At 52.9% G+C, this 20,210-nt stretch overlaps 1 protein-coding gene across 2 annotated transcripts; it reads right to left on the minus strand.

Annotated features, from left to right (window-relative positions):
* Positions 1-6,634: 6,634 nt before the first annotated feature.
* Positions 6,635-20,199, minus strand: COX15 (cytochrome c oxidase assembly homolog COX15). 2 transcript variants are annotated; one of them, XM_084634412.1, is made up of 9 exons: positions 20,071-20,199; positions 17,705-17,874; positions 16,021-16,143; positions 15,530-15,716; positions 15,008-15,175; positions 8,937-9,018; positions 8,390-8,544; positions 7,381-7,494; positions 6,635-7,017 (listed from the first exon to the last, which is right to left on the minus strand). In XM_084634412.1, exons 1-9 carry the CDS (start codon positions 20,137-20,139, stop codon positions 6,886-6,888), a joined length of 1,200 nt encoding a protein of 399 aa, XP_084490538.1. In that variant the 5' UTR covers positions 20,140-20,199; the 3' UTR covers positions 6,635-6,885. The 2 variants fall into 2 exon arrangements, with proteins under 2 accessions (XP_084490538.1, XP_084490539.1); XM_084634413.1 differs by lacking the exon at positions 17,705-17,874 and having other exon boundaries at positions 20,071-20,146.
* Positions 20,200-20,210: the final 11 nt, after the last annotated feature.

The raw sequence follows: 20,210 nt of genomic DNA on the forward strand, positions 1-20,210 counted from the left end.
GCCGCGGCCCCGCCCCCTCGAGACCCATTGGCCCACGCAGCCGCTCGCTCCCGCCCATTGGCGCAATCGGAGACCACTCCGAGTTAGAGCGGGCGCCCCGCCCACGGCGGCCGCCTCCATTGGCCGGTTGCCGGGCTGCGGGCGGTGACGTCAGCGGGGGGCTGCAGCGGCCTGGGCCGGCCGCTAGGGGGAGACGGGGTGGGGCCCTGCGCGTCCGCCCTTCCTCGGGGCGAGGGGGGGGCCTCGCTGACAGCGCGTGCGCAGTGCCGGCTCCGGGGGGGCGGGGGGGTTCCTGGCCGGGTCCGGTGAGAGCCCGCGGGGAAGGGGCGGGGCTCCGTGGACCGGCTGCGGCCGCACGAACAGCCGGGAACCCGCCGGTCCGCCAAGGGGCGGGGACCTGCCCCGCGCCGCGCCCCCGCCGCAAGCGGGGCGGGAGCAGCCGGGCCACGAGCCGATGCCCGGCCCGCCCGCCCAGGGGCGCCCTCGGCGTCAGGGCCGGCTGCGGGGGGCGCTGCGGGGGGCAGGGGGGCTGCGGGGCGCTGCGGGGAGCAGGGGGGCTGCGGGGCGGGGCTGTGGGGCGGCTGCGGGGCGTGGCGGGGAGCAGGGGGGCTGAAGGGCATGGTGGGGTGTTGCGGGGGGGGCTGCGGGGCATGGTGCTGCAGGGAGTAGGGGGGCTGCGGGGCGCTGTGGGGCGGGGCTGTGGGGCATGGAGGGTGCTGCAGGGGCAGGGGGGCTGCGGGGCGTGGCGGGGGGGGGCTGCGGGGCCAGGCTGTGGGGCGTGGAGGGTGCTGCGGGGGCAGGGGGGCTGCAGGGCGTGGCGGGGGGGGCTGCGGGGCCAGGCTGTGGGGCGTGGAGGGTGCTGCAGGGGCAGGGGGGCTGCGTGGCGTGGCGGGGGGGCTGCGGGGCCAGGCTGTGGGGCGTGGAGGGTGCTGCGGGGGCAGGGGGGGCTGCAGGGCGTGGCGGGGTGCAGGGGGGAGGTTCCCCTGGCAGAGGCTCCTGCCCCGCACGTGCGGGCCGCAGCTGGCGCCTCGGGCCGTGCCTGGGCCAGTCTGTCGAGCACGGCGGCCAGAAGATTCCCTTAGGTCTCTCAGGATCAGGATGGGCATTTCAACATCCCCTAGTGCCCTGGTTCCCAAACTCAGGGCACCGCTTGTTCAGCGAAAGCCCCTGGCAGGCCGGGCCGGTTCGTTTACTTGCCGCATCTGCCGGTTCGGCCGATCGTGGTTCCCAGTGGCCGCAGTTTGCCGCTCCAGGCCAATGGGGGCTGTGGGAAGGGCGGCCAGCCCATGCTGCTTCCCATAGCCCCCATTGGCCTGGAGCGGAGAACCATGGCCAATAGGAGCCATGATCGGCCTAACCTGCGGACACAGCAGGTAAACAAATTGGCCTGCCCCACCAGGGGCTTTCCCTGAACCTGCAGACTGGCAGGTAAACAAACTAGCCCACCCCACCAGGGGCTTTCCCATAGTTTGGGAAGCACTCCAATAGGGGATGTTGAAATGCCCACAGTGATCCTGAGAGACCCAGTGTACCCCTTACTCCCATGGCTCATGAAGTCTTACTTGGGAAACCTGGATATCAGCAAGGAGTACTTCAATAATAGGCTGAGCAGGTGCAGAAAGACTATAGAACATGCCTTGGGCAGATTAAAAGCATGTTGGCGCTGCCTTTATGGCAGGTTAGACCTAAATGAGGAAAACATTCCCATGGTCATAGCAGCCTGCTGTGCACTCCATAACATTTGTGAGGCTAAGAATGAAAAGTTTCAGAGTAACAGCCGTGTTAGTCTGTATTCGCAGAAAGAAAAAGAGTACTTGTGGTTAGTCTCTAAGGTGCCCCAAGTACTCCTTTTCTTTTTAAGAGTGAAAAGTTTCCCCTAGGGTGGAGTGTGGAGATGGATCACCTGGCAGCTGATTTTGAGGGCTAGTAGAGGAGCACAGGGGGGTGGGAGGGGGCTATTCGAATCCAAGAGGCTTTGAGGCACCATTTTGATAGTGAGCCCTAGTAATGTGTCTTTCAATACAGCACAGTCATGCTTTATTTGCTGACTTGCTGAAAATTTTGGAGTCCTGACTGTGATTTGTGGTCAGCAAATGATCAAATTGCCATGGTGTATTTATTCCAGCAGCAACCACCACATGTAGGAGACAAAGATCAGCTATCTTTCAGGGAGTTTTTATTAAATATCAATTAACACCACAAACAAAAGGCTTGGTGGCAAGAGAGATAACAGTAAAGGACAGTATAGGCTCTTATAGCTGTCTGTAAGTCCAGCTATCATTGTGGAAGCTGTCTGAAGGGGTGGAGTGAACAGGGAACCAAGATGGGCCAGGAAGTTGCAAGGAATTTGTGGGAGACGTTTGAGGAGGGCATGGAAAGCAGTTCCGTATCAGCAAGGGTGGGGGATGGGGGTGTCTGAGCATGCATGTGTTCTGGCTGTAGTGTGATTAGGGACTTCAACATCTCCTTTTGCTCCCTCCATCACTTTTATCATCCGCATCTAGCCTAGTAAAATTTGCTCCTGGCTCTTCTTTCTCTCCTGCCTATTTTAAAATTTTCCTTTAAAGTCTCTCTCCGTGCTCTGTGTTTTTTGGCATCTGAGGATGGGAACCTGGGAGGCAGTGACCATGAGATGGTCGAGTTCAGGATCCTGACATAGGGAAGAAAGGAAAGCAGCAGAATACAGACCCTGGACTACAGAAAAGCAGACTTTGACTCCCTCAGGGAGCTGATGGGCAGGATCCCTTGGGAGAATAACATGAGGGGGAAAGGAATCCAGGAGAGCTGGCTGTAGTTTAAAGAATCCTTATTGAGGTTATAGGGACAAACCATCCTGATGTGTAGAAAGAATGGCAGGCAACCAGCTTGGCTTCACAGTGAAATCCTTGCTGATCTTAAACACAAAAAGGAAGCTTACAAGAAGTGGAAGATTGGACAAATGACCAGGGAAGAGTATAAAAATATTGCTCGGGCATGCAGGAGTGAAATCAGGAAGGCCAAATCACACCTGGAGTTGCAGCTAGCAAGAGATGTTAAGAGTAACAAGAAGGGTTTCTTCAGGTATCTTAGCAACAATAAGAAAGTCAAGGAAAGTGTGGGCCCCTTACTGAATGAGGGAGGCAACCTAGTGAGAGAGGATGTGGAAAAAGCTAATGTACTCAATGCTTTTTTTGTCTCTGTCTTCACGAACAAGGTCAGCTCTCAGACTACTGCACTGGGCAGCACAGCATGGGGAGGAGGTGACCAGCCCTTGGTGGAAAAAGAAGTGGTTCGGGACTATTTAGAAAAGCTAGAGGAGCACAAGTCCATGGGGCCGGATGCGCTGCATCCGAGAGTGCTAAAGGAGTTGGCGGATGTGATTGCAGAGCCATTGGCCATTATCTTTGAAAACTCATGGCGATCGGGGGAAGTCCCGGACAACTGAAAAAAGGCTCACTCATGTAGTGCCCATCTTTAAAAAAGGGAAGGAGGATGATCCTGGGAACTACAGGCCAGTCAGCCTCACCTCAGTCCCTGGAAAAATCATAAAGCAGGTCATCAAGGAATCAATTCTGAAGCACTTAGAGGAGACGAAAGTGATCAGGAACAGTCAGCATGGATTCACCAAGGGCAAGTCATGCCTGACTAATCTGATTGCCTTCTATGACGAGATAACTGGCTCTGTGGATGAGGGAAAAGCAGTGGACATGTTGTTCCTTGACTTTAGCAAAGCTTTTGACAGTCTTCCACAGTATTCTTGCCAGCAAGTTAAAGCAGCATGGACTGGATGAATGGACTAGAAGGTGGATGGAAAGTTGGCTAGATTGTCGGGCTCAACAGGTAGTGATCAATGGCTCCATGTCTAGTTGGCAGCTGGTATCAAGTGGAGTGCCCCAAGGGTCGGTCTTCGGGCCGGTTTTGTTCAATATCTTCATAAATGATCTGGAGGATGGTGTGGATTGCACCCTCAGCAAGTTTGCAGATGACACTAAACTGGGAGGAGAGGTAGGGATAGGATACAGAGGGACCTAGACAAATTAGAGGATTGGGCCAAAAGAAATCTGATGAGGTTCAACAAGGACAAGTGCAGAGTCCTGCACTTAGGACTGAAGAATCCCATGCACCGCTACAAACTAGGGACCGAATGGCTCGGCAGCAGTTCCGCAGAAAAGGACCTAGGGGTTACAGTGGACGAGAAGCTGGATATGAGTCACCAGTGTGCCCTTGTTGCCAAGAAGGCCAGTGGCACTTTGGGATGTGTTACTAGGGACACTGCCAGCAGATGGAGGGACGTGATCATTCCCCTCTTTCCAACATTGGTGAGGCCTCATCTGGAGTACAGTGTCCAGTTTTGGGCCCCACACTACAAGAAGGATGTGGATAAATTGGAGAGAGTCCAGCGAAGGGCAACAAAAATGATTAGGGGTTTGGAACACATGACTTATGAGGAGAGGCTGAGGGAACTGGGATTGTTTAGTTTGCAGAAGAGAAGAATGAGGGGGGATTTGATAGCTGCTTTCAACTACCTGAAAGGGGGTTCCAAAGAGGATGGCTCTAGACTGTTTTCAGTGGTAGCAGATGACAGAACAAGGAGTAATGGTCTCAAGTTGCAGTGGGGGAGGTTTAGGTTGGATATTAGGAAAAACTTTTCCACTAGGAGGGTGGTGAAACACTGGAATGCGTTACCTAGGAAAGTGGTGGAATCTCCTTCCTTAGAAGTTTTTAAGGTCAGGCTTGACAAAGCCTTGGCTGGGATGATTTAGTTGGGGATTGGTCCTGCTTTGAGCAGGGGGTTGGTCTAGATGACCTCTTGAGGTCCCTTCCAACCCTGACATTCTACGATTCTATGATTGGAGCACCTCTCAAAACATGTCCTCTTTGCTCCTCAGGCGCTGCACTGGTGTATATGGGGTTCCCCTGAAGGCCACATCTGCTGAAGCACAACAAACAGAAGCATGATTATTAGTGCATGAACAGCATTAAATAATTACCTATAATACATCTCTTTTAAAATACAAATCTGTTTCTCATTGTCCCTTGGCAAGCACACAGCTTGGCAAATGCCCTAAACATGGTGAGTTTCGCCCGGGAGACGGGGTTCCAGGTGGGGGGAGAGGGTTTAGGTGGTTTTTTAAGGAGATCACTGCAGGCAACTGAGGACAATATTTTAAATTTTGCCATCATTTCCCACAGGTGGGGGTCTCTGAAGCCACTCTCTCTCTCCTGAGGGTATGCAAGGGTGCATCTCCTGCATGCCTGCATCTTCTGACTGGGTCCCTATGCTGCTCCCTGGGTGCCGCTTTGGTCCCTGGCACAAGTGATTGCCGATTGGCATGGGAAAGTTTCCTATGACGTGGGAAGGAACAAAGCAGCTCTGCCAAGGAAACTTCAGCAGAGGATTGGAGAGCACCTCCAGGAAAGTTTCCTAGAGAGCTGTCTGGAGGATTCACGTGAAATCTCAGTGTGAATTAAGACACAGTTTTGCCGCACTGCTTAGCTGCATAGGGGAATGAGAAGCACACGCAAACACAGCTAGTCTTGTACATTTCTATCCCTTCATGCACTTCTAGAATATACAGAGCAAAGGACTGCTCTACCTCTTATAACCGAGCATCATCAACTCAAAAAGATCACTTACCAGAGCTTTCCTCCTCTGCATCATGCGCGCCAGAGACTGAATGCTGGGACTGGCTAGACAGCTCCAGAGTGGACAAGAGATCCTGATTCACTGCGTCAACGGAAGACCCTGCTATGTGCTCCACATCGTCCTCCAACTTGACCTCGTCCATGACTTTGGGGGTGAAGTCTGCTGTGTCCAGCCCCACTGACGCATCCACGGGGCTCTTGGTAGAGGTGGTGAGGATGCTGCCGAGGATGGCGTCCTGCTCCTAATAGAAGCAGCAAGTTTTCGGCACAGCACCAGAGCAACAGTTTGACTCCCTTGCCTTCTGGTACACCTACCTCAACTCCTTTATCTTCCCACTGCACTGTTGTGCGTCCCCTTCATAGCCCTTCTTCAACACGCCATGAAAATTCTGACCGTAGGTATCGAAGTTCCCACAGCTGGAATGGAGCTGGGACTGCACAGCCTCCTCTCCCCACAGTGCCAGCAGATCCAACAACTCAGCTGTGCTCCGAGCGAGAGAGCGTTTTCTGTGTGGAGCGGTCATGGTCAGCTGGGAAGATGCAATGTGAGCTCTCCACACCAAGCAAACAAGAAGTGAAATTTCAAACATTCCTGGGCCTTTAAAGAGAGAGGGGCAGATACCTGTGAACCTGGGTGCAGGGCAGCAGAGTTTGAACTGCTGATCAAAGCAGTCAGCATGGGCGTTGTGGGACACCTCCTGGAGGCTATTTACAAGCACAGTGTCTACATTGACACTGTCAATATAACTTTGCCACAAAAAGCTCTACACCTTTCATTGAGGTGGTTTTGTCAGCAAAAAAGGAGAATTTTGTCCGCAGAAGCAGCATTGTCGTGCATACACCTCCACTGCTTTGTTGACGAAAGCTGACTTCTGTCGACAAAACTGTAGGGTAGGCAAGACCTAAGATGCTACAGCATGGAACAGCTGCCACCACAGAGGTGTGCCATCCTAGTCCACCCCTCACTTCCCAGTCCCATGATCCAGGGATCCAGCCAAAGACAAACAGCTTAATAAACAAATAAATTTATGTTACAAAGTTTACAATCAAAAGTGAACATGATCTTACAGTCAAGAAGTTGTCCCAGTAAACAAACCAGCAAATACTGGTCAGTCTAAATTCAGGCTTGCAGAACTCCCCACTCAGAGACCCTTCAAACCCCAGCAAGTCACCACAAAAGAAAGCAATCAGACAGAGCATCTACATCAGTGCAATGGGGAAAAGAACTAGATATCCTTGGAGAGCACAGTTGAAGCCAGGCTATTTTGGGACCCGACGTAGTTCATTCATAAGCCACAGAGCCACAGTGAGCAGTGCCAGGGATCCCGATTGGTGAGTGGCAGCCAGAGGAGTTGGGACGTACAGTAGAAGGGTGCTGATGCCCAGGCCCACCTGTCAAGAAGCACCCAGGAGTGAGACGAGCAACAGCTGATTCAACACTGATGTTTTAAATCACTCCACAGGGTGTGCCTGTCAAAACATTTCCAGAAACCCTCACATTCCCAATCACAACCCTACCCACTGGGAGAGGGAGAGGCTCCAGAAATAAAAACGTCAAGACCCAGACGCCCCATCCTCATATATAGTACAGACTGCCACAGGCACCTTGACCTGTATACCTCCACCCCTCAGCTACGGCCATACTTCACTTTCCCACAGACTCTGCAGCTCCACATGCCAGCTCTGGGTAACTAAAGGTACTTCTGCTGAATGTGACACAGCAGCTTAGCACTAGGAGAGAAAAGGGGACAGTACCTGCATATATGCCACAGCCATTAAGGAAGCCATGGCAATCTTGGTCCTGCGTGGTAGGGGGATCTTCCGAGAAAGGAGATATAGTGCTGTGATGGCAGTGACTGAGGTGATCCCCTAGAGGTGGAAGAAGCTAGCAGTTACTTGAGGGAAGTGGGTGTGGGAAGGGCGGAGGTGAGGAATCCCACACACCAGCTAACCTGGGGGCTGGAAGGAGATTACCACACACTTGTTTGGCGGCATTTTCCACAGAGCAAAATGATGAAGTTTTATGGGGCACCATTGCATTTCACAAACACATGATTAGCTAGTGTCAGATGCCACCTAAAGCACATCAGTGAAGGTGTTCAGTAACACCAGACCGAACTCTGACCATTGTGTCACCCCACAACACCCATCCCAGCTCAAGGCACTCATTCGTATTCCCCTCTCAGTCTGTGGTCTCAATTGTGGTTCAGTCCATGACATCATGGGTACTAGAAACATTCATATGAGCTTGCCCAAGCAGCTCGCTGAGCTAGTATTCGCACAGAGCTTTGCAGTTGTACAGCATTCTAGTGGAGGGTCCCCGATGTACAGCATCCAATCCTTTCCTGGTATCCAAATGTTATTTCATCCAGGGTTCTCAGAACACTTTACAAAGGAGCCTGTTATCTTTATCCCCAATTTACAGATTGGGGAAACTGAGGCACACAGGGGGAAGGGCTCTTTTGTTCCCAACATGTCCCTTCTGGGGGGAAGCCAGGTGTGGAAGTAAGACCACAACTCCTCCAGCAAGTGAGAGTACTTCACAGATAAAGAGGAGACTCATGCCAGCTAAGAGACCATGCTTCCGCCTTTTGAAAGTAATGAGTGCCCAGGAGCAGGAACCTTGCATATGATGCCCTGAAGTTCACCCTCGCTCACTCTGGGAGGTAGCCTGAGAGTGAGCAGTCAATGACTTTAGGAGGCCAATGAAGGGAAAGCAATAACAGGATGGCATGGTCCCCAGAAGAGGCTGGATAGCACTTACCAATATCCTGTGATTAAACTGCACAGTAGTGGGATTCTCAAAGATATTCTTCAGCACTGGGGAGAAGGAGAGGAGATCATCTGGGATCCAGCGCTCCCCCATCTTGGGGAAGGAGTTGTACACAAGGCCTGCATCCAGTCCTGCCACAAAGGCACCTATAATTCCAGAGAAGAGAGTTAGGGACTAACATACCAGGGACAAGGCAGGTGACACACCAGACTAGCCTCTAGAGTTAGGCAAGCTTGGAATTGGGCTTGAGGGCAGGGCAACCTGATTTTGTATTCCTTCTCCCACGGCAACACACTGGTGATCAGACAGTGATGCTCTGTCACACCGTCCGCCCTGCAGAAGGAAATGTCCCAGCTGCTCTGTCTGGGACCATCAAAGGCAATTCTAAGGTGCCTATACATGTGAAAGGAGCTAAACCCCCATGGGACATGAAACTTCTTGGGTGGGAGGTAGGGTCTGCTATATTTCACCCCTCAGGAGAGCGATAGGGCAGGCAGGGTCACAAAGGAGGCAGCCCCACAAGGGGAGAGGCCCTTACCTGAGAGAGCAGTGAGGAAGATGAGACCTGCTGTCCCGTGAGCAAATCGTCTCAGACGGAGGAGCTGATAGGTTTCAGGTAACTGTAAAACACAAGCCACAAAAGGGGCTACAGAAACAAACTTCCCAGGGGCCTTGCAAGAGAATGGACACAGATGCTCCTGGTGGGGTGAGCTCGTTGCACCAGGTGAGGAACGTTCCCCCAGTGCAGAAACATACAAAGAGTGAGGCAGCTTGTGAATAAACTTGCAGCCAACTTGTAAAAGAGAAAATTTCTGTGATTAAAGGGATCACTAATTGCTCCCTTTGCATAGCAACAGGACACAATGATCAGTGGTGTGAAGCAGCCCACGTTTTGGACAGACACACCCCTTAAGGAGAAGATTTATTAAGGGGAATATGTATATCCTAGTAAAGAGGAGATGAAAGAAGTTGATAAAACACAGATAGGAACTGAAGAGAAACAGTCAAATGAAAAAGACCCATTCAATTGCATCATAGGAAGGCAGACAAATATTTACAAATTTTGTACGTGCTTGTATAAAAATGCTGGAAGTCTAAATATTAAGATAGGTGAACTTGAGTGCCTGATATTAAATGAGAATATTGATACAACAGACATCACAGAAATGTGGTGGAACAATGATAATTAAAGGGACACGGTAATACCAGCATACAAATATACAGGAATGATAGAATAGGTAGTGCTGGTGGGGGAGGGGCACAATACTTGAAACAAAGCAGAGAGCCAAATATAGTAAAAATCTTAAACGAATCAAACTGTACTACAGAATGTCTATGGAAAGAAATTCCATGTTTAAATAATATGAGCATAGCAGTAGGAATATACTACTGACTACCTGACCAGGGTGGGATAGTAATTGTGAAATGCTCAGGGAGAATAGAGAGGCTACAAAAAAAGAGAAAGCCCAATAATGGGGGATTTCAGTTATCCCCATATTGGCGGAGTATGTATCACCTCAGAACGGGATGCATAAATAAAATTTCTAGATACTATTAATGACTGCTTTCTGGAGCAACGAGTCCTGGAATCCAAAAAAGGGAGAAGCAATTCTTCATTCAGTCTTAAGTGGAGCACAGAATCTGCTCCAAGAGGTGAATAAAGCTGAACCACTTGACCATAATGTAATTCAATTTAACATCCTTGTGGGAAGGGGGCCGGGGAGATACCAAAGAAATCCACCACAGCAGCATTTAACTTCAAACAGGGGAACTACACAAAAATGAGGAAGTTAGTTAAATGGAAATTAAAAGTAACAGTCACAAGGGTGAAATACCTGTAAGCTACATAAAAAGTACTTAAACAGCATAATAGAGGCTCAAACTAAATGCGTACCTCAAATAAAAATTAAAAATAAATAGTAAGATGACCCCAAAAAATGCCACCATGGCTAAACAGCAAGAAAAGATGTGGTTAGAGGCTAAAAGACATCCTTTAAAAACTGGAAGTCAAATCCTACTGAGGAAAATAGAAAGGAACAAACTCTGGTAAGTCAAGCATAAAAGAATAATTAGGCAGGCCAAAAAAAAAAAATTGAAAAGCAACCAGCAAAAGACAAAAACTAACAGCAAAAATGTTTTAAGTATATCAAAGGCAGGAAGCCTGCCAAACAATCAGTGGGGCCACTAGACATTCAAGGTGTTAAAGGAGCACTCAAGAAAGATAAAGGTGTTGCAGACAAACAAAATGGATTCTTTGCATTGGCCTTCACTGCAGAAGATGCGAGGGAGATTCCCACACCTGAGCCATTCTTTCTGGGTGACAAATCTGAGGAACTGTCCCAGATTGAGTTGTCAATAGAGGTGGTTTTAGAACAACAGAATCACAGGACTGGAAAGATCCTTGTGAGGTCATCTAGTCCAGTCCCCTGCACTCATGGCAGGACTCAGTATTACCTAGGCCAGGGTGGCCAAACTGCAGCTTGTGAGCCATATGCAGCTTTTTTACCATTAAAGTGTGGCTCGTGGCGCTCCCCCGCCACCTTCCCCCATTCTCAGCCTACCAGACTGGGGTGGGGGGGATCTCAGGGCTTTTGCCCTGCAGTGGGGTGGGAGGGTTAAGGGCGTCTGCCAGAGATGAGAGGAGGCAGCAGAATTTAAAGGCTCGGGTCCCCCCAACAGCTTGAGTCATGTCCCCCAGGCATGCCCCCCTCTTCCCCTCAGCTGTGCCTCCCTGCAGCTCCCAGGTGTTAGCTCCCCATGGAGATGAAGTGGCAAACAGTTGGGAGCTGCAGGGAGAGGCCACTGCTTTAGCTCTGTGGGGAGAGGCAGCAGCTCTCCTGCAGCTCTCAGATGTTTGCCGCTGCCTCTCCCAACAGCTGCAGCTCCCAGCTTCAGAACCTGCCACATGCAGGGAGGAAGCCCGGTGGCACTATGTGACTGAGTGGGGCCAGCAAACCCTGGCAAAAATCTGGAGGGGGTACATGATGTCCCCGCCACCTCTGGCTTCTGCCCACTAGGGAGGGGTGTCTGAAGGCTTCAGCCCTGTGGAGCATGCCTGTCGGGGCTCAGGGCTTCAGCCCCACGCCCCAGCAGGCACCTCCCATGAGGTTGAAGCCCCGAGATCCCCCTCCCTGCAAGGCTGAAGCCCTGAGCCCTGGCAGGTACACCCCAGCTCTCGAACTTCTGAAGATTGTCATATGCGGCTCGGAGGGTAGTAAGTTTGGCCACCCCAATCTAAACCATCCCTGATAGGTGTTTGAAGATTTTTTTAAGAGCAGGTTAGACAATGACGGAGATTCCACAACCTCCCTAGGCAATTTATTCCAGTGCTTAACTATACTGACAGAAGGGTTTTTTTCCCTAATATCCAATCTAAACCAGCTTTGCTGCAATTTAAGCCCATTGCTTCTTGTCCTAATCTCCGAGCTTAAAATTGTTCTCCTTTCTCCCTCCTCAGAGTAACAACTTTTTATGTACTTGAAAACTGTTATGTCCCTTCTCACTCTTCTCTCCTCCAGATTAAACAAACCCAATTTTTTCAGTCTTCCCTTACTAGTCATGTTTTCTAGACCTTTAATAATTTTTGTTGCTCTTCTTTGGACTTTCTCCAATTTGTCCACATCTTTCCTGAAATGTGGCGCCCAGAACTGGACACAATACCTCAGTTGAGGCCTAACCAGTGCAGAGTAGAGCGGAAGAATTACTTTTCGTGTCTTGCTTACAACACTTCTGCTAATACATCCCAGAATTATGTTTGCTTTTTTTTGCAATAGAGTTATACTGTTGACTCATATTTAATTTGTGATCCACTATGACCCCCAGATCCCTTTCTGCAGTACTCCTTCCTAGGCAGTCACTTCCCATTTTGTATGTGTGCAACTGATTGTTCCTTCTTAAGGGGAATACTTTGTATCTGTCCTTATTGAATTTCGTCCTGTTTACTTCAGTCCATTTCCCCAGTTTGTCCAGATCATTTTGAATTTTAACCTATCCTCCAAAGAACTTGCAACCCCTCCCAGCTTGGTATCGTCCACAGACTTTTTAAGTGTACTCTCTATGCCATTATCTAAATCACTGATGACGACATTGAACAGAACTGGACCCAGAACTGATCCCTGCAGGACCCCAATCAATATCCCCTTCTAGCTTGACTGTGAACCAATGATAACTACTCAGTGGTTTTTGAAGAAACTGATACATTAAACAGTAATAAATCACTAGAACCAAATGGCATTCACCCAAGAGTTCTGACAAAACTCCAGTATGAAATTGCAGAACTACTAACTGTAGTGTGTAACTATCACTTAAATCATCCACTGTATCAGATGACTGGAAGGTAGCTAAGGGAAGGCTGATTTTTAAAAAGGCCCCAGAGAGGCACTCCTGGTAATAACAGGCCAGGAAGCCTAACGTCAGTACCAGGCAAACTGGATGAAACTATAGTAAACAACAGAATTATCAGACACCATATGTTGGGGAAGAGTCAACATGGCTTTTGTAAAGGAAAATCATGCCTCATCAATTTGTTAGAATTCTTTGAGGGGCTCAACAAGCATGTGGACATGAGTGATCCAGTGGATAGAGTACTTGGACTTTCAGAAAACCTTTGAGAAGGTCCTACACCAAATCTCTTAAGCAAAGTAAGAAGTCCTAGGGTAAGAAGGAAGGTCGTATCATAGATCAGAAACTGGTTGAAAGATAGGAAACAAAGAGTAGGAATAAATGGTCCATTTTCACAATGGAAAGAGGTAAATAGCAGGGTCTCCCCAAAGATATCCAGTGCTGTTCAACATATTCATAGGTGATCTGGAAAAAGGGTAAATAGAGAGGTGGCCAAGTTTGCAGATGATACAAAATTACCAAGATAGTGAAGTCCAAAGCAGGCTGCAAAGAGTTACACAGGGATCTCACAAAGCTAGGTGACGGGGAAACAGAAATTCAGCATTGATAATGCAAACTAATGCACACTGGAAAAAATAATCCCAACTATATATACCTACCGATGGGGCCTAAATTAGCTGTTACCATTTAAGAAAGATCTTGCAGACATCATGGATAGTTCTCTGAAAGTAAGTATCTGTTCAGTGTGCAGTGGCAGTCAAAAAAGCTAACAGAATATTAGAAACCATTAAGAAAGAAATAGATAATAAGGCAGAAAAGATCATAATGCCAACATATAAATCTATGGTACGTCCATACCTTGAATACTGTGTGCCATTCTGGTTGCCCCATCTCAAAAATGATATATTAGAATTGGAAAAAGTACAGAGAAGGGCAACAAAAATAATTTGGGGTATGAAACAGCTTCCATATGAGGAGAGATTAAAAAGACTGGGACTGTTTATCTTACAAAAGAGATGAGTAAGGGCTCGGGGAATACAATAGAGGTCCATAAAACTATGGATAACATGGAGAAAGTGATAAGGAAGCGTTATTTACCTCTTCACAAACCGAGAACTGAAATGAAATCAATAGGCAGCATGAAGTACTGCTTCACACAATGCAAAGTCAACCTGTGGAACTTGTTGTTATGGAATATTGTGAAGGCCAAAAGTATAAGTGGGTTAAAAAAAGAATTAGATAAATTAATGGAGGATAGGTCCATCAGTGACTATTAGCCATCATGGTCAGGGATCCCTTCCCAGGCCTCTGGCTGTCCCTTAACCTCTGACTGCCTTCAGATTGTAAGTATTCACTGAAAAAAGAAAGTTTCTCTTTTTCCACTGTCAAATCGCCTAGCTCAGCAGGAAGCTGTCTCCAAACAAGCCACATCAGAAGTGACGGTAGGGACTTATCCCTTTCCCAACCAGAAGCGTGATTTCAAAGCTTAACAGTGACCATTTCAGGGCTCTCATTAAGCATAGGAATCTAAATGCAAAACACTTCACGCACCACTAAAGTCATGCAGTTCAAATACAAGTCAGGGAATGGTTCCAGTAGATGTGTTAGGGACTATGCTTGGTTGTATTTTTTTGTCCAGCTCGGGCTCAGTAACAGCAGCTTAGCAGAGTCACACTCAGGTGGTTCTTTGCAACCACAACAACTAGCCTTTCATTTACGTGAGAAATCTTTAATCCTACAGAAACCAATGGGGCCAGCAGAAAATTACTGGAACAGTGCCCCAGTACTGGATTCAATCCTGATGCAAGGCAATCCCCTGCTTCCCGGGTCAAATATTCTGACTCTGGGGATACCCCAATGCATTTTCCTGACTTCCTCCTTAATGGAACAAAGTGTCTAAGCCAAAGAACTCAGAACTATCTTCTGTTAGTCACATGTCCCAGTGAATTGGTGCTGGGAGCAAGAGAAGGGTGAGGCATCACTGTCAATCAGGATGGACTGGGATGCTGAAGGAAATGACCCCACAGTTAGTCATTCTATGCAGCAGAGTGTTTTGCAACGTACTTGGTCAGATCAAAGGTAAGCCAGAAGCAGAGATGTGAGGGCTGTGCTATTACCTTTCACCTTCCCTACTCCTTTAAGATCCTCCTTAAAACAAAGATATTCCAAGACATCCCTTGGAACCCCAACTACCCACCCATCCCCCAGATTCTTGCACCAACACTATTTTCCTGCACTCCCCATATACTGCACATGGACCCCACTTACTTTGTGTTGCGGGAGCAGCAGGGACAGTCCACTCCACAGGCTGGCACAGTACAGAACCAGTGCAGAGCCTAGATGTGCTGCTAGACGGTACTGACTGACTCGGGGGATGTCATGAGAATCTGGCTTCTCTTCCAATCCACTCTTCACCATGTACCAGCCTAGCAGTCCCTGCCAAAGGACCAAAGAGATAACATGAGAGCTACTGAGGGGCAAAACCCAGCCCCCTTCCATAGCCTCAGCTGGGAGAAACAAAGAACCCACCTTCATGTAAATTTCAACATGGTAAAGGGAAGGAGAGGGAACTATCTGTTCCATCACTGATCTTAAACATAATACAGGTGTTAGCTGTACAATAACCATACTTCCACCATCAGTACCACCATCCAAAGCCTTCACAGATGCCATAGTCTCAGCCCACCACTAAGAAATACTTACAGTTAGGCATCACCACTGCACATCTTCATCCCCCAGAAGCCTCTAGAGAGAATGCTACATATCCCAGCAGCTGCAGAGCTCCCATACCTGGAAGCAGACAAGCCCACAGAGGGCAAGGACACGTCCCTTCATGGGGTGGCTGAGCCAGCCTTTTCTCCAGAAGTAGACAGCAGGCAAAACGTAGGCCAAACCTACAACCCGACCCCACATACGGTGCGAATACTCCATGTACCAGATGAACTTGAACTCTCTCAATGTCATGTCATGATTCAGGCTGTTGGAAAAGACAGAGCAGAAGAATAAGCAAGAAACTCCCTGGTATGGAACAGTGGCCTCCTTCACACTCCCAATTTCACAGGGGTTTTCTTCACCTTGGATAGCCAGGGAAGATGAGCACCAAAGCCACCTTTGGATCCTGCTCAGTTATGTATTGAGTGCCCCTTGTTGGTGCTAGTCCATTCCCATAGAAAGAAAGAGGCTTGTGCTGCTGACTCACAGTCAGTCTGGGCTCGGTGAACACAAAGAGGAGGATTCCCTGTCCCATCCCAGTTCTTCTGCCTGGAACCGGCAGCACTTACATTTTAAATTCTGGAAACTGCTGGTACTTTTGGAACTCAGCCTCCCATTCCTGCTGTGTCCGTGGGGGCTTCATCTCCCTCACTAGGTGCCAATCAACCATGGAAAGCCCAGACTCTGTCAGCCTAGGAAGGACAGACACACACAGATGTGACTCACTCACTCCTTAACTAAAATAAGGAGAGCACTGGCACATTTCCACAGATGAACTACAGCCACTCCCCAGCAGCAAAGGTGATGGGGAGAAAGGACCCTATGAACTAGGCCAGAAAAGTTATCAGGCACATACTAGCCAGAGGTAGGTACAACAAACTGAAGTTGGAGGCAGTGTAATACAGAGAAGACCTGCCTTGCAGCCCCCCCCACATATCTAGTGGGAAGGGTGTTGTCCTCATAACTGACACCATTTAGCCCTGCACAGGTGAAGAATGAGGCTGCAATAAAGATCAATTGCTTCTACAGAGATGATCACAGAAGGGTGGGGCGGAGAAAAAGGCAGGATCTGTGACAGAAGCCTCCTATCCCTACAGGAAGCCCACGGTTAAGGAGTGGATGAGCTTACTGATGGAGAAGGAAAGAGACCAGTATGACACTACTCATTTTGAGGAGAAGAAATAAGTGACTAGCCACATACAATAGAATGCTGTAGATTCAAAACAGTTCAGACAAGACGGGGGGTATTTATTGTTTGTACAGCACCAGCTGCATGGGGGTGGACAGACAGGTATGAAAACAAGGTTCTCCCCACAGATTGCTTACAATCTAAACAGACACCATACAAATAAAGGAGAGGAGAATGGGTGCCAAAGAAAAGGCAATGAGAGAATGGTGAATTTTAAGCATCTGACTTGTTAAAGTTCCTTCATCCATTTGTCTGCCTGGATGCAGTCAGTGTTCTATGATATTCTCTCATCGATTCCTTAACACTTCTGCAGGGAGGGAAAATGTCATAAAAGGTGCAGAAATTTAGAGGAGAGCATGGAGCTTTGGAGCAGCAGGTCAGTTAGCCAGGTACCCAGGGGAAAAAGACTTGGAGGTGGGATCAGGAGGAGGACATGAAGGTGTAATGGGAAGGCAGTCAACGAAAGGTATTGCTGTTCTATCTGGCTCAGTATGGTCTCAGTATCCCCAAAGCCATATGCTTCAGTGGAAGGCATGAGAAACCACGCAGGTCAGTTGGGATGGGATGGCGAGGGGCCTTTAAGAAAAGCAGGTTAACGTGGCACACAGGGAAGAAGAGATGGCAATGCAGGAGGCTGAAGGAGGGCTGGCAGTAGGTCGATAGTGTTTTCAGCAGCACTTCCTGTGGATGAGAAGTAGGAATATAAATAATGTGTAAAAACAATAACCAGGTAACCAATTACAATTCTATTAGTTACACGGTTAAACATTTAACCAGAGAGCTAGTGGGTCCGGTGGAGGGCGGGGGGAGCTGCAGCATCCCCACATTTTAGGCGGGGCTCCGCTGCCCGCCCCGGGGGTCCCCGGGACTCTGCGCGGGGCTGGCAGCTGGGACCCCGGGCGGAGTTTAACTGTGAACCGATTAAACTGCTGCATTGCCACCGAGCGGGGCGAGGGGCCTGGCCAGAGGGAGCTGCAGCTGCAGCGGGGACTGCGGTGCGCAGGGCCCGAAGCGGGGCCCGGGTACGGCCCGAGCAGGAGGCGGACGCCGCCGGCTGCTCTCACCTGGTCACGCCGCCCAGCACGACAGCTCCGGCCACCGCGCCGCTGCACCCCAGGAGCCAGCGCCCCACGAGATGCTCCGCGCCGGAGCCGGGCACAGGCGGGGCCGACGGCCCGGGACGGGCAGCGACTTCCGACACCGCGCGCCGCGGCGGCCGCCACCGGAGACATCGCTGCGGGAGAGGGGGGGGGGTCAGTGCGGTTGGTTGGGGGTCGGGGCGGGGCGGGGGACGAGCCGACGGAGACATCGCTGCGGGAGGGGGGGGTCAGTGCGGGGCGGGGGACGAGCCGACGGAGACATCGCTGCGGGAGGGGGCGGGGGACGGGTCAGTGCGGGGCGGGGGACGAGCCGACGGAGACATCGCTGCGGGAGGGGGCGGGGGACGGGTCAGTGCGGGGCGGGGGACGAGCCGACGGAGACATCGCTGCGGGGGGGGGTCAGTGCGGGGCGGGGGACGAGCCGACGGAGACATCGCTGCGGGAGGGGGGGTCAGTGCGGGGCGGGGGACGAGCCGACGGAGACATCGCTGCGGGAGGGGGGGCGGTCAGTGCGGGGCGGGGGACGAGCCGACGGAGACATCGCTGCGGGGGGGGGGGTCAGTGCGGGGCGGGGGACGAGCCGACGGAGACATCGCTGCGGGAGGGGGGGGGGTCAGTGCGGGGCGGGGGACGAGCCGACGGAGACATCGCTGCGGGAGGGGGGGGGGTGTCAGTGCGGGGCGGGGGACGAGCCGACGGAGACATCACTGCGGGGGGGGGGGGGTCGGTGCGGGGCGGGGGACGAGCCGACGGAGACATCGCTGCGGGGGGGGGGGGTCGGGGCGGGGGACGAGCCGACGGAGACATCGCTGCGGGGGGGGGGGGTCGGGGCGGGGGACGAGCCGACGGAGACATCGCTGCGGGGGGGGGGGTCGGGGCGGGGGACGAGCCGACGGAGACATCGCTGCGGGGGGGGGGGTCGGGGCGGGGGACGAGCCGACGGAGACATCACTGCGGGAGGGGGGGGGTCAGTGCGGGGCGGGGGACGAGCCGACGGAGACATCGCTGCGGGGGGGGGGGTCGGGGCGGGGCGGGGGACGAGCCGACGGAGACATCGCTGCGGGGGGGGGGTCGGGGCGGGGCGGGGGACGAGCCGACGGAGACATCGCTGCGGGGGGGGGGGGTCGGGGCGGGGCGGGGGACGAGCCGACGGAGACATCGCTGCGGGGGGGGGTCGGTGCGGGGCGGGGGACGAGCCGACGGAGACATCGCTGCGGGGGGGGGTCGGTGCGGGGCGGGGGACGAGCCGACGGAGACATCGCTGCGGGGGGGGGTCGGTGCGGGGCGGGGGATGAGCCGACGGAGACATCGCTGCGGGGGGGGGGTCGGTGCGGGGCGGGGGATGAGCCGACGGAGACATCGCTGCGGGAGGGGGGGGGTGTCAGTGCGGGGCGGGGCGTGGGACGAGCCGACGGAGACATCGCTGCGGGAGAGGGGGGTCGGTGCGGGGCGGGGGACGAGCCGACGGAGACATCGCTGCGGGAGGGGGGGGGGTCAGTGCGGGGCGGGGGACGAGCCGACGGAGACATCGCTGCGGGGGGTCGGTCGGTGCGGGGCGGGGGACGAGCCGACGGAGACATCGCTGCGGGGGGGGTCAGTGCGGGGCGGGGGACGAGCCGACGGAGACATCGCTGCGGGGGGGGGTCAGTGCGGGGCGGGGGACGAGCCGACGGAGACATCGCTGCGGGGGGGGGGTCGGTGCGGGGCGGGGGACGAGCCGACGGAGACATCGCTGCGGGGGGGGGTCAGTGCGGGGCGGGGCGGGGGACGAGCCGACGGAGACATCGCTGCGGGGGGGGGGTCAGTGCGGGGCGGGGCGGGGGACGAGCCGACGGAGACATCGCTGCGGGAGGGGGTCAGTGCGGGGCGGGGGACGAGCCGACGGAGACATCGCTGCGGGGGGGGGTCAGTGCGGGGCGGGGGACGAGCCGACGGAGACATCGCTGCGGGGGGGGGTCAGTGCGGGGCGGGGGACGAGCCGACGGAGACATCGCTGCGGGGGGGGGGTCGGTGCGGGGCGGGGGACGAGCCGACGGAGACATCGCTGCGGGGGGGGGGTCAGTGCGGGGCGGGGCGGGGGACGAGCCGACGGAGACATCGCTGCGGGGGGGGGGTCAGTGCGGGGCGGGGCGGGGGACGAGCCGACGGAGACATCGCTGCGGGAGGGGGTCAGTGCGGGGCGGGGGACGAGCCGACGGAGACATCGCTGCGGGAGGGGGGGGTCGGTGCGGGGCGGGGGGTCGGTGCCGAGCGGGGCCCGAGTATCCCCGGGGCCCCGGCCCGGCGGGGGACGAGCGCAGCCGGGGGGGCAGCCGCGACGCCTCCCTTACCTGGGCCCCCGGGCCCCCGCACCGCGGGAGCAGGCGGACCCGCGCACTCCCCAGCGCAGCCCGCAGCATCACGAGCACAACCGGAAACGGCCACCTGACCTGTGACCCGGAAACAAAGCCAGCATTTCCGGACCCACCTC

This window comes from Lepidochelys olivacea (assembly GCF_965140295.1).
Source record: "Lepidochelys olivacea isolate rLepOli2 genome assembly, chromosome: 7".
Classification (NCBI taxonomy): Eukaryota; Metazoa; Chordata; order Testudines; family Cheloniidae; genus Lepidochelys; species Lepidochelys olivacea.

Excerpts from the sequence above, each read along its gene's own strand:
- COX15 (XM_084634412.1), bottom strand. The coding sequence starts at position 20,139 with ATGCTGCGGGCTGCGCTGGGGAGTGCGCGGGTCCGCCTGCTCCCGCGG. Across the intron at positions 17,875-20,070 it reads GCGGGGGCCCGGGGGCCCAG|CGATGTCTCCGGTGGCGGCC; the intron begins GTAAGGGAGGCG and ends CCTCTCCCGCAG. Across the intron at positions 15,176-15,529 it reads GTGGGCTTGTCTGCTTCCAG|GGACTGCTAGGCTGGTACAT; the intron begins GTATGGGAGCTC and ends GTCCTTTGGCAG.